This window comes from Zerene cesonia, chromosome 25 (assembly GCF_012273895.1).
Source record: "Zerene cesonia ecotype Mississippi chromosome 25, Zerene_cesonia_1.1, whole genome shotgun sequence".
Classification (NCBI taxonomy): Eukaryota; Metazoa; Arthropoda; class Insecta; order Lepidoptera; family Pieridae; genus Zerene; species Zerene cesonia.
The window spans coordinates 4,373,639-4,389,181 of record NC_052126.1 but is presented as its reverse complement, the minus strand read 5'-3'; the positions used below and the strand labels follow the sequence as shown (position 1 = coordinate 4,389,181).

The following is a 15,543-nucleotide window of genomic DNA, read 5'->3' as shown; positions in this document are numbered from 1 at the left end:
TGGTGATAGCTTACCATCAGGCGAATCACCAGCTCAGTTGCCCGCTTATAGCATAACAAAAACACCGCCGCAGCTAATCACAGTTTCAATATTACGTATGCTTTGAAAAATTATGGATCCTAACGATGTAGATGCAACGACATTCTTTAGCTCCATTCATAATATTTATGTTGTATGAAATTCTTTATTGCAATAAAGAACATAGACAGCAGAAATCGAAAATATATTTTAGTTACACATAAAGGTAGTTGCGTGCGAGATAAAACTCCGTGAAATGTTGTTACTTGAGACCAGTTAAATAAGACACTCATTTAGCGTCATGATGAATATATAAGAAAAAATGAAACGTAATATTTATAGAATTTGAAAAGAGTACCTGCGTTTCTAGTCAGGTGAAACGTAGGTGAAGTCCTTGTAGAAACTCTCCGAACCGTTAGTAAAAATTAATTTAAGTACAATCACATACATTCAAAAGCGCTCCAAAGCGAATCTAATTAAATGAATACATTTTTGTGTTTGAGACTTAGTTTATTCGTCTAATATATTAACAAGATGAATTCAAAAAAGTTTCATGCGAGCAACTTTTTATGATTCTGTTATTTGACGTACATGCATTTCGTATAAAGTGGCCATTTTACAACTCTCCATAGAAAAACGTAAAATTTATGAATCGAAATATATTAAGGGAAAAAGTGTTCATATTGTGAATTCTTTTTCAACCATTTCAAATCAGATTCATAATATGATTGTCTTATGATTCACCAAAAGTGACTATTTTATTCACATTTCACTTCTTTTACTACTATCTTCATTTCTCCCTCGGTTACCTGGTAGAGGCTACTGCACAGTGAAAAGGCCACCGATACGCCAAAACAGGTAAATAATTTCATCTTTGCATTAACAACGAATTTCTTTATATTACCATTACTATTACCATTATTATTTTTCTCGCTGTAAGGAGTCAGAATCGATGACGCGGGCCTTTCAGACAAGAGCCATTAATTTAAAATCGGTGTGGTGTGTTTCAAGTGATTAGAGTTGTCAGTGGTAAACAAAAACTTACGAACTATCCTGCAGGTATTTTTTTTTTATGTCATAGCGGGCAGCTGAGCTTGTGGTTCGCCCGAGGGCAAGCGATCACCACCGCCCATAAACATTAGCAAAGGTAGTACCTCTGTGAATGCGCTGCCCGCTTTTATGGGGTAAGGGAAGAAGAAAGGATTAACGACTGGAAAGAAGGAATGGACTAGGACGGGTGAGGAAAAGGAAGCGGGCCTCCGGCTCCCCCACTCACCTTACGAAACACAGTGGCATGCCACTATTTCACGCCGGTTTTCTGTGGGGGTATGGCACCTCCCCGGCGAGCCGGCCCAATTCGTGCCGAAGCGTGCTCGACTCCCACAATAAAATAGGTATTCAGCATGACAGTCTATTGTATGGTGAGATACGAGTTTTGTGGTCAATCCAGAAGATCGATGGATATGGAGGTGTTATGTTAAAACGCTGGGGAGAATAACCGAAACTATATAAACTTTTTGAAGTATCCATAGTCTAATTATTACCTGTTTTAAGTCTGCATATTTGTATAATTTTACGGTTATTGCATTTTGGAGATTGTGTGTGTTCGGAATGGTAACATCTATGAGGTAAGCTGTATTGGTATTATGGTCAATGAAAGTAATGTCAGGTCTGCTACTATATTATTATTATTCTTGTTAATGAAAAATATGCTGTTGCACCACTGTCGTACCTGTAAGTCAAATAAATAAAACCGCTAATAAGAAAAAAGGATTGAAAGATAAAACAATTATTTAATAAGTAAAAATTTTTATTTCTCTGCTCATATTAACAATTACGATATCTTATTCTTAATCTTGGGATTTTTACGAAACGCGTAAACGTATAGAAGGTATAAGCTTAATACAATTGTTAACAGGATCGTTATGACTAAACAAAATAACTTAAATATGAAGTCAACCTCATAGTACTCAGTCCAGGGCATGTTGGCGGCGGGGGAGCGCAGGTGCTTCGCCCCTCCGTGCCGCAGCACGTACTCCGTCCACCACACGGCGCGGTCCAATGCGCTCTTGGGCTGGTCTCTCATAATAGAACGAAGTCTCATAATATTATCCTTGTAGCTGGAACAATAAAAATAATAAAAAAAAACAGTAAACTCCCATATCATCCATCCCTTCTCAGTCCTTTCCTTTATTTTTCTCGTCAATCCTTTCTTAATTCCTTTATACTTTGAAGTGGGCAATTCATTTGTAGAGGCGTTAGGTCTGTCCGTTAAGAATTACATTTGGAGAAAGGTTCATGGGCGGTGATAGGGCCTAGCATTAGGCGAATTACCTTACTATTAAAGTACGATTTTGAGGATTCATTTAAAATATACATACAGATAAATATTCTTCCCTCCTTCTTCCTCCTTAGACAATTTCAATTAGCAGATTCAATGCAAAAAATATGGTATGTACTGATACAAAACTCTATAGTGTTTATATTTTTCAAGATATTTAATTATTTTTTCAACTACCGTACACATAGATACGTATATACACACATACCTTTTATCATCAATAACAGTTGTTATTGCTTTGAGGAGATTATCTTCGGTTAAATTATCTATGTCAAGTCTTACTCCTATTTTATGGTTCTCGTATTGCTCTACATTATACCATTGATCTGCAAACAGCGGTATACCAATAAGAGGAACACCAGCAGTGATGGCTTCATCTGTTGATTGTAAACCTCCTTGTGTGATGAATAGTTTTATCTTCGAATGTTCTAGAAAAAGAAGACAAGTTTAAATCGACATTAATGTAGAAGTCGTGACTCTCGAACTCAAACTCGTATAGTTTGAATTGAGAGAATGCGTTATTCGCAGCCCGTATTGGTTACCTCTGCAAGGAAATAGGCCTCCAACAGGATTCTAGGCCACAATTCACGACGCTGGCTAAAGGGGTTGGCAAATGTCACACGTCATCGTTATTTCCTCACAATGTTACCTTTTGAGCAGTGATAGTGTGGTAGTGTGGTTATGAGAAAATAAATCGTTAAATTAATGTTTCTTACATATCCCTTTGGTCTCAATCGACTCGACTTTTCGATTAAAGTCTAAAGCCCACAACACTGAACCACTACTTACTATGATTGCATTTGAAAATAATCTGATAAATTTATAACGATTGATACACTATCGAAATTCTATTTTGATCACTATGTTTTTTCGTATTTGCCAATTATGTGTCAAATTAAAATAAAATACATGTCTTACTTAATAGATCTGATTGTGGAAGCCATGTAGATAATTTGATATTATTACTGATCACTCGAAGATTTTTGTCATCCCACTTCATAAGAACATCATAAGGCAATTTAGAAAATACTTCCATTAAAGTTTTAAGTGCTGTTGGTGGAAAGAAAGCAGAAAGAACGTTACTTCCAAAACTGACGTATATCACGCCATTTTCGGACGAATTCAAATAATGTCCTAGGTCCTGAAACCAATATCACCAATATATATACAGTTTTATTTTGTACTGCAGCATTCATTTTGATTATCCTATTTGGGTCTGCTTTTAACAATTGCGATACGATATATGTGATATTTCGACGTATCTGCAGTTTAATACATATATTTGTTTCTTTTATACATTATTGTATTATTTTATTTTGTACCTGTTTTTAAATATGCATATTAAGAGCCTCGGAATTTAAACCACACGGGCAGAGTGAAAATCAGCGCTATTCAGGTGTTAAATACCGAAAGCACGGCTGATCCCTCCCAATTGCCATGTATATTCCATATGTTATTTTATTTTATAATTTAAAACTCCCGACTCATAAATTTTAAGTCCTAGGTTCTCCCCACATTTTATTAGATCGCTATCTTACGGTAATTTGGACTGTCTGTGCTATTTCATACTATTTTTATTTGTACTACTACTACTACTACTACTACTTTTCTATGCAGATTGGTGCACAATAAAGAGAGTTTTGATTACATTATGAAATTAATGAATACTGACATTAGGAAGAGGCTTCTCTGGTATTTTATGAATTCCCCAAACTGAAATAACATTTGGCGGTAAAGGTTGGTTGTGACCCCAAACGGGATGTATATTCAAAAACAGCATTTCAATATTTTTGCTCACTTCATCATAACTAGGTATATCGTTACCTAGATGTTTACGAAATATTGACAGTTTCTCGTCTACACTAATAGACCATGAAATATTAACCCAAATATATTTAATTGCTTCATAGGTCTTTTCCCAAAACGTCAAGTTAAAGAGCCTTTGGCTCATTGCTTTTGGGTATAAAAACGGATGAGACGGGGCACCGACAATTTTTTCACTATCAAAAAACATTCCAAACGAACTTATTTCAATAACTGGTGCTTTGAATATATGTGAAAATATTCTATATGGAATTGCACATGCTTCTATCATTAATAAATCAAATTTCTTATTCCCATTGATCAACTCTTTTATTTCTTCAGTTTCTATCTGTACTTCTGTGAGCTTAACCATCATATCGATCAATACTTGTGTTTGTTGGAAAATATTGGTTTGTTTACCAAATTGCAATTTACTATTGATAAAATGCTGTTGCACCACTTTATAGGAGATATCATGTACATCTATTTCTGTCAAGTTTGTTGGAACATTTTTTTTGGTAAATGCCGGGTCAGCAGTGATGACAGTAATTTCATGTCCGCGTCTCGCCAGCTCCTGAGTCAAAGGTCTGAATACCACTTGATGGCTTATCGATGGTGTTGGAATAACAGCTAAAATTCTTGCAGAATCTATATTCCTGATGAATGATAATATTATTAGAAAAAATAGTAGTCTATAGTTTAGTCTGCACATTGTCACTGTAATATTGTTACTACTGATCGTTCTCGATTTTGTGGACGTCTTTTTAAGTAGCTATCTATTTTTTCGAAGAAGTGATAATACTAAAATAATCTGATTATGTTTTCGCAATATCATGATCAATTTCATTTTTCACTGACAATTATAAAATATTTTAAGAATTTGTCAAATACCGATTAAAGTTATGTAAGCTAATTACCTAAAGTAATACAAAATATTAGTACATTCGAATCATATTTATTTCTAACGTTTTATGCACATTACTCGCATTACATATATTGAATAATTAATCTCTATTAAACAATAGGTTACAATTTATGTAGCACTCCACCAATCCTTTTCACATTCACAAACAATCCCATCAAATTTTCTAACATGCGTAGAGCGAGAAGCCATAAACTCTAGTGATCCCAAACCATCAGGCACAACTCCAGTTCAGATGTACGCTCTCATATTAACTAAAACAAATATTAAATTATCAAAAACCACAGCAAGTACATAAATTTGCTAATTTTTGAATCCAGCCACAAAAAGGAGAGTGTTAAGTGTTCATAAGTTTGACGTCAATGTCTATCCGATTTCTGTGTACTTTTTAAATAAACCGAACCTAACCTTGCAAAAAGTATTTAATCTAACATTGTAATATGCAAGTTGTATACTTTTTTGACTAATTACAATTTTACGGTAACACGTGTAAAACAGAATCAATTCCTGACATGATCCTGGACGATTTAGGAAGGTCACATTATTCCAAAATAAAAACTGCAGCACCCGTTTTAATTATTAACCATGTTTATTTGTCAGTACACATTAATTTTATAATTACGAATTTGTCATATCTATAATTACGATATCTTATTCTTCATCTTGGGATTTTTCCGAAACGTGTAAACATATAGAAGGTATAAGCTTAATACAATTGTTAACAGGATCGTTATGACTAAACAAAATAACTTAAATATAAAGTCAATCTCATAGTAGTCGGTCCAGGGCATGTTGGCGGCGGGGGACCGCAGGTGCTTCGCCCCTCCGTGCCACAGCACGTACTCCGTCCACCATACGGCGCGCTCCAGGGCGCTCTCGGGCTGGTCTCTCATAATAGAACGAAGTCTCTTAACATTATCCTTATAGCTGAAAAATCTTTAAATTCATACAAAATAATACACATAAGTGACTAATACCAAGCTTAAGTATTTTAAAATAGTAGATTAGTTCCATACATATAATTCTCACATAAATCCCAATTACTAATAAAATGCAGTAGTGACACAGTGGTGGGGACTTCGGATTTCAAAATCGATAAGTCGGGGTTCGAGACCGGGCGAGCATGCAGGAAATAAATTAATTTTTCAATTTATCTGCACCTGTGGATAACATCAACACTGCTAAAAACAGTGAAAGAAAACATCGTGAGGAAACCGGCATGTCCAAGAATCAAAAGTGTGACATCTGCCAACCCGCGCTTGGCCAGCGTGGTGGTTTATGGCTTGAACCCTCATAGGAAGCCTGTGTCCCAGCAGTGGGAACATATATTTATAAAATATTAATTACAGTTTTAATTTTAAATACACGATAGCGACGATTTTCTTAATATTTTTACATTTATGACTTATTCTAAATGATGAAATATCAAAATTGAACATTTAATTCTTTTAGAACTGCTACCGGTGTTATATACTACATTACGTATTTAACTAACACACATACCTTTTATCATCGACAACAGTTCTGATTGCTTTAAGGAGATTATCTTCAGTTAAATTATCTATGTCAATTCTTACTCCTATTTTATGATATTCGTATAGATCTACATTGTACCATTGATCTCCAAGCATTGGAATACCAATAAGAGGAACCCCAGCATTGATAGCTTCATCTGTTGATTGTAAACCTCCTTGTGTGATGAATAGTTTTATCTTCGAATGTTCTAGAAACAGTAGGCAAGTTTTAATCGACATCAATGAAGAAGTGGTGACTCAGAACCTTGAATTTTGAATTCGAATTTAGAGAATGCATCATCAGCCTGTATTTGTTATCTCTTCAAATAAACAGACCTCCAATGATATTCTAAGTCAAGATCCACTACGCTGGCCAAATGGGGGTTAGAAATTTTTAAATGTATCGGCGGCCGTTATACACACTTTCCAAAATAACAATAATTAAGCGTTAAGGTTAAACCCTAGGTACACACCTTCTAAAACGTTGCACAACACATGATGGTATGTCGATCTATCAAAACAGTATAAAAACCAATAGGGCACCCTTGGTAGGATTACTATATATAACGGGATACTAGATGTAACAAAATAATGTTAAAAAGTATATGCATAAATGCGGAGTCATGATAATTAGATAATATAAAACAACAAAAAAAAAATGGTTGCCTGTAAAGTCGGTTTTACGGGCGAAGATTTTACGTGACAACGTCTTTTTCTCGGTAGAATATTTATTGATATGAATATTATTAAATTGCACAATAGGAACAAGGAATTGAATGAAAATAAGAATTGCACAAATTTTAACTATAGAAAATATATTTTGTTTACTAAAAAGACAGAGACAGAGACACAAGCACGTGCCGATTCAATGCGCCTAATTCTCTAGTGCTGCGCGCGCGGCGGACCGATCATAGTTCGGTGACTCATCGTAACGTTACCGGGCGTTACACTTTTTCATGAGTGCCTCCGAGCCGCAACCTAATTTAAGACGTTGTAAGGTCAAAAACCAAACTACTCGTGAAGTCCTTTTGAATACAAAATAAATTAGCACGCGATCTGCGCGTGATTATATGAGAGGCGACAGACGACTACGACGACTCGACAACGACTACCGCGCTCCCTCCGACCCTATGAATATATCGCGTTACACGCTACCCTCAAAATTTCATTTTGTCTATTTCGAACATGTAAAATAATGCAAAAATAACCAATATCCCGTTTTAATATGTTTTTTGGTATTTGTCAATAGCGTAGCAAATTTAAGTATAATACATGTCTTACTTAATAGATCCGATTGCGGAAACCACGTGGATACTTTAACATTATCACTGATTCCTGGAAGGTTTTTGTTATCCCATTTCAACAGTACATCGTAAGGTAATTTGGAAAATGCTCTCATTAAGGTTTCAACAGTTGTAGGTGGAAACAATGAAGTGAGAACATTAGTCCCAAAACTTACGTATATCACGCCATTTTTTGATGCATTCAAATAATCTTCTAGGTTCTGAAACAAAATCCCATTTTTAAGACATTTTCTTTTATTGTTAAAATCATATTCTACTTACTACTTCCTACTAATATTATAAATGCGAAAGTTTGTGAGGATGGATGTATGTGTATGTGTATGTTTGTTACTCTTTCACGCAAAAACTATTGGACCGATTGCATTGAAAATTGGTACGTAGATTAACACATAGGCAAGTTTTTATGCCGATATTCCATATTAGGATTACGTGGGTGAGACCGCGGTGGGGCGCAGCTAGCGTTTTATTTATATGTTAAATCGGCATTTATGTAATCCCTACTAATATTATAAATGCGAAAGTAACTCTGTCTGTCTGTCTGTCTGTCTGTCTGTCACGTCTAAACCACTGAACATAGAACTGAACTTGGGAAAGAATATTAGGATACTTTTTATCGCGAAAAAACGGTAGAGAGGGTTGAAAGAGGGGATGAAAGTTCGTTATTGTCAAACCGATTTTGATGAAACTTGGTATCAAGATGGGGCTAAACGTGGAAAATGATAAACCATACTTTTTAATGTGAAGAAAATACTCCTTACCATGTCGCGCGAATTTTATGCGGGCGAAGCCGCGGGCGAAAAGCTAGTCTACCATATATTGTTTTCTCAAATATCTTGGGCAGAATAGGCCTTAAGCTATCGGTTTATTATTTTTAGTATCGGTTCTACTGTCTTTTTTTCTTGTTTAATTTATTTTGGATCCAATTCTTGACAGATCTTGATCTTTGATCCTCATCAACAAACATCATGCTTGATTATTTTTGTCATGTGCCATGTAAGTACTATCTACCTCTAAGCACAGCTTTTACTTCAGGAAAAAATCATTGTATTATACCATATCATCATATTACATCATTATTTTAGCGATAAGCCTATCTTCTGTTTCAGACTGTTTTTATTTGTACTACTTTTTTGTTAAAGTTGGTGCACAATAAATAGTTTTGATTTTATTTGAAATACAGCGGGTAAATTACAAAATAAACTAATACCGACCTTAGGAAGTGGCTTCTCTGGTATTTTATGAATGCCCCAAATAGAAATAACGTTTGGTGGTAAGGGCTGGTTGTGACTCCATACAGGATGTATGTTCAAAAACAGCATATCAATATTTTTGTTCAATTCTTCATAACTAGGTATGTCGTTGTTATTAAACAACTTACGAAATTTTGTGAGTTCCTCATCAGCATTAGCAGACCAGAAAACATTTATCCAAACATAATTATATAACTCAAATACTTTTTCCCAAAACGTTAGGTTAAATAGTTTATATCGGTTCATCGCCGTTGGGTACAAGAAAGGATGAGACGGGGCGCCGACAATTTTTTCGTTCTCAAAAAACATTCCAAACGAACCTAGTTCAATAACGGGTACTTTGAATATATGTGAGAATATTCTGTATGGCCTTACACATGCTTCTATCAGCAATAAATCAAATTTCTTCTCACCGTCTCTGACCAACTCTTGTATTTCTTTAGTTTTCATCTGTACTTCTGTAAACTTAGCCACTAAAGTGCTCAGTAGTTTTACTTGTGACGACAAGCTGCTTCGCTTACCAACTTGTATATTACTATTCATCAAATTCTCTTTCCAAGATGCATAAGAAATATCATGCAAGTCTATTTCTGTCAAGTTTTCTGGGGCATTTTCTGTGGTAAATGCCGGGTCAGCTGTGACGATAGTGACTTCATGGCCGCGTCTTGCCAACTCTTGAGTCAAAGGTCTGAAAACAACTTGATGGCTTATCGATGGTGTTGGAAAAATGGCTAAAATTCTTGCGGAATCTATAGAACTAACAATCGATAGGATAAGAGACAATATGACAATTCTGCACATTATCTCTGTAATGTATCAAATACAGTTTAATTATAATCGACTTTGTATTCTCTTTTTATGTAAGAATTTTCGTACTAGTGATGATAATATAATAAACTGATAGTATATTTGCAACATCATGCTGACTTTTTATATCCTGTTGTATTTTAATTAAAAATTACTATAAAATCAACATTATATTATATACATATGATAAAACAGTACAATACTGCGTCTGTGTGTTGAAGATATTAAAAAATATATAATTAAATGAATTGAAGTAAGTAAAGTAGATTGAACAGTTTTATAATTGAATTGAAATTATAATTGTAATCATTTTCCAGTATAATTTCAATCAGACTGAACAACATTTACTTAGACATCATATTTATTTATGTTATAGTGTAGCTGGACTATTGCAGTTCCAATTATATAAGTCAATAGAAAATGGTCATCACGTGGAACAATTTTTGTTTCGGTTAAATTTTATATCTCATCACAATTTTTGAGTGATTGTTGGTACACTGGTTAACGCGTGACCATAGAACCGAGGGGTCCTGGTTTCAAATCCTGGTGGAGGCAAATGGTGAGGAAAAAAAATCTTGCTCTGGCAGGACACATAATGCTGACACATACTTGTCCATAAAGAAAATCGATCAGTGAAACAGATGAATATCATCTGCCCCATACCCCACTAGGGGACTCGAAAGCACACTACTACAATTTATATATCTCTTATAGGTTTAGTGGTCTGATGCGATTCCGCATCAGGTTTTCTACTTTCCCAAATAGAAAACTTTCATCAAAATCTTTAGTAGTTCCGTAAATAGGATTAGATGTACAAACAAAAAGACAAATTCACACAATAAATTTATGGATTTGTACTCTATTATTGTTTTTAAACCCGCGTCAACAATTTTTTTATGTATTCATCGTACAGGCACAGTATTTATAGAAATTCTTAATAAAAATATAGCAGAATATAAACTCAGCATGATATTACAGTTATACTACAGGTTTATTTGAGAGTTATTACAACTTAGAAATTGTTTATTTTTAAAAAGACAAAAATAAAGCCGAAAAGAATCAGTATTCAAATATTTCAATATCGCAATCGTTAAAATAACGTTTCATATTGGTTGAATTGGTTCTAAATTATCTAAATAGATGGCGTAGGGTATCCCTTAGGCACATGTAATCGATAGAGTAAAAGAAGTTCGATTGTTGAGGTGGGATCACGGATGGCTGTGAGGCTGGGCGTTGCTACGGCTTGGCATGAAGACGCGGGTTCGAATCCAGCATCGCGATGCACTTAACTTATATTTGTCCCAAATAATTTCCTCTCAATGGTTTCAGGTGTTTTGCGTTCAACTGATAATTTCTTTAATTAAGTTTCGTAACATACTAGCTTTCTATCACGGCATTACCTCTATCACAGATAATATGTTATCTATACTATTCTAGAATAGCATTAGTAGTCAAAGCAAATTTACAGTTCCCAGGTAACATACGAGTATTTTGACGTTTTTAATATAGTGCCCTCTATCGGAATTTCTAAACTTCATTTCAATTTATTCAAATGGGAATGAGACTTTAAGTATAGGTATATAAGGAAGTTACATAGCGCGCGTTTCTAAGTATGAACCTAAAGCACGAGTAGGAAGATTCACTTTTTCCTGGTACTCTTTGAGAATCAGTGTGAAATCAATACGCGTCACATGGGTGAAATGCGCGGTGACATGTGGAAATGATTCCAGTAAGAGAAATTGTCACATTTCTCTTCTTTAGTTAATATTATTTAAGTATATTATAATTTTGAAGGGTAGAGGATGCGATAGACACGGGCGAGTGAGCGTTATATGCGATGACCAGGCATTTTTTCTTAATTGTAACATAGTTTTGTTCTTTAAGAATTATGAGATTCGATATTTTTTTGGTAATTTCAAATGTAGTATTTTTGTATATACTGTCTCTATGGTAATTAATAATAATACAATAATATAAAGTAATAACCACCCGAAACACATTTTTCAACGACCACCTCACTCTAATTATTTTATATAAGTACATAGACAGCTGGACAACTGGAATAACATATAGGCAACATATATCCCGCTATTGCTACGGGATACGGACTTACGCGGGTGAAACCGCGGGGCGCAGCTAGTAATTTCGTAAAATGTCAAATGCCATAATTCAACAATTGATAGTTTCCCTGTATCATGCATGGAAGATCACTATCAAACCTAATCACAGATAAGTATCTAGACGTGGGACACGTTTTATAACAATTTTTTGCTATTATTGTTTTATTTTGATTTATTTTTTTAATTCATCATTGTGACATTTCATGTCACATTGTCCCCAAAAAAATGGTTTTTCTTACTTCTTTCTTTCTTTCTTACAATATCTGCTCATGATGCACAACGGAGAGATTATGGGAGAGATGTGACTCTCGCTGATAGCTTTATGTAGAGTCTAAGGAATGAGACATTTACCCGCGATAAGAAGAGGTACCTAGTATCACTCTCTTGCATACTAAGTATCTTGAGACACAAAACTTATATAATACTAGCTTTTCGCCCCGTGGTACGTATATAGCCTATGTCACTCCGAAGTTACAGCTTTCTATTGGTAAGAGAATTTTCGAAATCGTTCTAGTGGTTTTAACATATAATTGTTGTCGTCTAACATGATAATATTATCTGTGGTCTCTTATACATTATAAAGTAGTTATTATTGGTTATACATTGAGAAGCATTCTACTCTTTCGGATTTTATGTGCCTAAGGAGCACATAAAACCCGAAAGAGTATTAAGAACCATCACAACCAACAGGAAACATTATTTCAATGATTAAAATATTGTATCGATGGAACGCGGCCTTTGTTAAATTTAGTTTTTAGTTTTATAGCATTGAAATGCTTTATAAATGAGAAATTTTTGAAAGAATAGAAATGGTTACACATTGTTTAAACATTCATATACTTTAAAAACATTTATTAAGATTGTGCTTAGTTGAATACAAGTTAAATAAACGTTTCGCGATAAGATTGGTCTACGTTGTGTCTACACAGCGTGTCAAGGTTAATTCACGTTGTTGCCAGCCAAAACCAGTGATATTATATATATTATTATATATCTCTTTATTGTTACTCGCTGTAGCCCGCGGCGTCACTCGCTTGATACCCATATTGTAGCACACATGTGCTAATTCAGACTTTAATATATCTCTGTACAATAATTCATACAGATCCGATAATCTGTTTAAGCACGAAAGAGTAACAAACATCCATCCAATCATCCAGTCATATTTATAAGATTTCGCGTTAATAATGCGTTACAATAAAAAATGACACACCGTTTTAAAATATTTATATTATTTACTTTAAAAATGGTGAAGTGTGATTCAGTTCTAAATAATATTCTATTGTAGTCTATTGTAATACTTTCCATATATTCAATGGCTATGAAAAGGTAATTTGGTTTGTTATAGCATCTTACTCTTTGTTTTTGGTACTAGTCTTAATAAGAAATATAAAAAATATACAGATACAGCTACAACGGAGATAACAAGTGAAGCTAATTTCAGTATAAATTCTATGTCATAGTATTCGGCCCAGGTTTTGTTAGCGCCTTGCGCTCGCAGGTGCTTCGCCCCTCCGTGCCGCAGCACGTACTCCGTCCACCACACGGCGCGGTCCAGTGCACTCTGGGGCTGGTCTTTCATGATCGATCGCAGCCGTATTATATTTTCACGATAGCTGAAATTATATTTGTATATAAATGCAATTCAATCTTCTCAGAGTACAGAGCGATTCTCAAATGAGTACATGTTTTCACAAGACTACTACATGTTCTTAATTAACTCTTACCTTTTATCATTTATGACAGTTTTGATTGCTTTATCAAGTGCGTTCTCAGATAGTGCGTCAAAGTCTAGTCTAACTCCAATTCTATGGTACATATAATAATCTACATTATACCATTGGTCTCCAAGCATCGGTATACCAACAAGCGGTACTCCCGCGTTTATAGCTTCGTCCGTAGATTGCAGACCTCCTTGTGTTATGAACAATTTTATCTTTGGATGTCCTTGAAGATAATTTAGAACATTAGCATCGCACTATATCATAAAATCAATTGACAAAAAATATAACACATAATTTACGGTGATGAATAACCCTATTGCGACATAGCGACCATATACATACAGACAAAAAACAAGCCAATTCTTTTGACTCCGCCCGGATGGGTTATGAATGGAAAAAAATAAAAAGATACTACAATATTATGGTCAGTGAGGAATTACATATGCTATTTCTGTTGTGAAATATTTCCAAAAACAAAACAGAATGTTAAGAAAAATAACTCACTCAATAAATCCGATTGTGGCAACCATTTAGATATTCGAATGTTGTCCGATTTCCCAGGTAATTCATCTTTCTCCCATTTCCATAACACATCGTAAGGTAACTTCGAAAACACCTTGATAAATATTTGAATTGTTTCTTGTGGTAACATCGAGGAAGGGACATTACTTCCGAAACTTAAATATATAACTCCGTTCTTTGATGAATCTAAATATGATTGTAAATCCTTAAAACAATAATGTAAAGTACACTCAGCTGATTATGACATTTAACGGTTTATATTTGACATAAACAAAAATACTCACTTGTGGAAGTGCCCTTTCTGGTTTCTTATAAATACCCCAAATAGAAATGATATTGGGAGGTAACGGTTGATTATTAGTCCACAGAGGATGTATATTCAAAAACAACATATCAATATTTTTATACAGTTCACTATAATGCGGCATTTCAAATCCTAGGACATCCTTAAATCTTTTTAATTGCTCAAATTGCAAATCTTTCCAATCGCTCGTTAACTTATAATTTTTATACAATTCTTCAAGTTTTTCCCAGAACGTTAAATTATATACTCTTTGATTTACCATTGTTGGATATAAGAAAATATGTCCTGGTACTCCAAAAATTTGAGGAGCATTCATCATCATACCCATAGAACTAATAGCAATCACTGGTGCTTTGAATAAATGAGAAAAAACTAAATAAGGTTCCACACATTCTTCTATTATTAACAAATCGTATGCGTCTTTTTCCTTTTTAAGTATTTTCTGGACTTCCTGAGTTTTCCACTGAATTTCCGAAACTTCTCCCAGCAAACTTCCTACAACCTTAACCTGTTTGTATAAACCATCCTTTTCTCCAAAACTTGTGTCATCACTCACTAATTTTTCCCTCCAGACTTTATAAGAAATATCGTGAAGGTCTATTTCCGTCAAATTTGCTGGAGAATTTTCTTTCGTGAACACTGGATCAGGCGTGATGACGGTAACTTCATGGCCGCGTCGAGCCAGCTCCTGTGTTAGTGGTCTGAATACAACTTGATGGCTGATCGATGGAGTGGGGAATATTGCCAGAATTCTCGCCGCGTCATGTTCAGTGAACATTAATAATAGGACAAACGGTATGAAATGTGATCTTGACATTTCAATTGATATAACGGTAATGACTCGGCGTCAAAGTTTACTCAGTTTATATAGGAAACGTAAATCAGCGCATTTTTTCTGACCCAATTATGACTTT

The 15,543-nt window shown here is 34.6% G+C and overlaps 4 protein-coding genes across 4 annotated transcripts in view; all 4 read right to left on the bottom strand.

The window, feature by feature from the left end:
* Window positions 1-1,852: 1,852 nt before the first annotated feature.
* Window positions 1,853-4,178, bottom strand: LOC119836601 (UDP-glucosyltransferase 2-like). The gene is made up of 4 exons (XM_038361981.1): window positions 4,032-4,178; window positions 3,278-3,500; window positions 2,568-2,787; window positions 1,853-2,138 (listed from the first exon to the last, which is right to left on the bottom strand). The coding sequence occupies exons 1-4, from the start codon at window positions 4,137-4,139 to the stop codon at window positions 1,853-1,855; spliced, it is 837 nt and encodes a 278-aa protein (XP_038217909.1). The 5' UTR covers window positions 4,140-4,178.
* A 1,547-nt stretch (window positions 4,179-5,725) lies between these two features.
* On the bottom strand, window positions 5,726-10,116 carry LOC119836599 (UDP-glucosyltransferase 2-like). Its single transcript, XM_038361980.1, has 4 exons — window positions 9,114-10,116; window positions 7,880-8,102; window positions 6,588-6,807; window positions 5,726-6,011 (listed from the first exon to the last, which is right to left on the bottom strand). Exons 1-4 carry the CDS (start codon window positions 9,951-9,953, stop codon window positions 5,726-5,728), a joined length of 1,569 nt encoding a protein of 522 aa, XP_038217908.1. The 5' UTR covers window positions 9,954-10,116.
* A 3,176-nt stretch (window positions 10,117-13,292) lies between these two features.
* LOC119836662 (UDP-glycosyltransferase UGT5-like) overlaps window positions 13,293-15,543 on the bottom strand; it is a 9,440-nt gene continuing 7,189 nt past the window's right edge. Inside the window, exon 4 of the mRNA XM_038362053.1 lies at window positions 13,293-13,695. Coding sequence (XP_038217981.1) covers window positions 13,422-13,695 — 274 coding nt within the window. The 3' untranslated portion in view covers window positions 13,293-13,421. The remainder of the gene's footprint in view (window positions 13,696-15,543) is intronic.
* On the bottom strand, window positions 13,803-15,537 carry LOC119836663 (UDP-glycosyltransferase UGT5-like). The gene is made up of 3 exons (XM_038362054.1): window positions 14,610-15,537; window positions 14,308-14,530; window positions 13,803-14,026 (listed from the first exon to the last, which is right to left on the bottom strand). Exons 1-3 carry the CDS (start codon window positions 15,444-15,446, stop codon window positions 13,803-13,805), a joined length of 1,284 nt encoding a protein of 427 aa, XP_038217982.1. The 5' UTR covers window positions 15,447-15,537.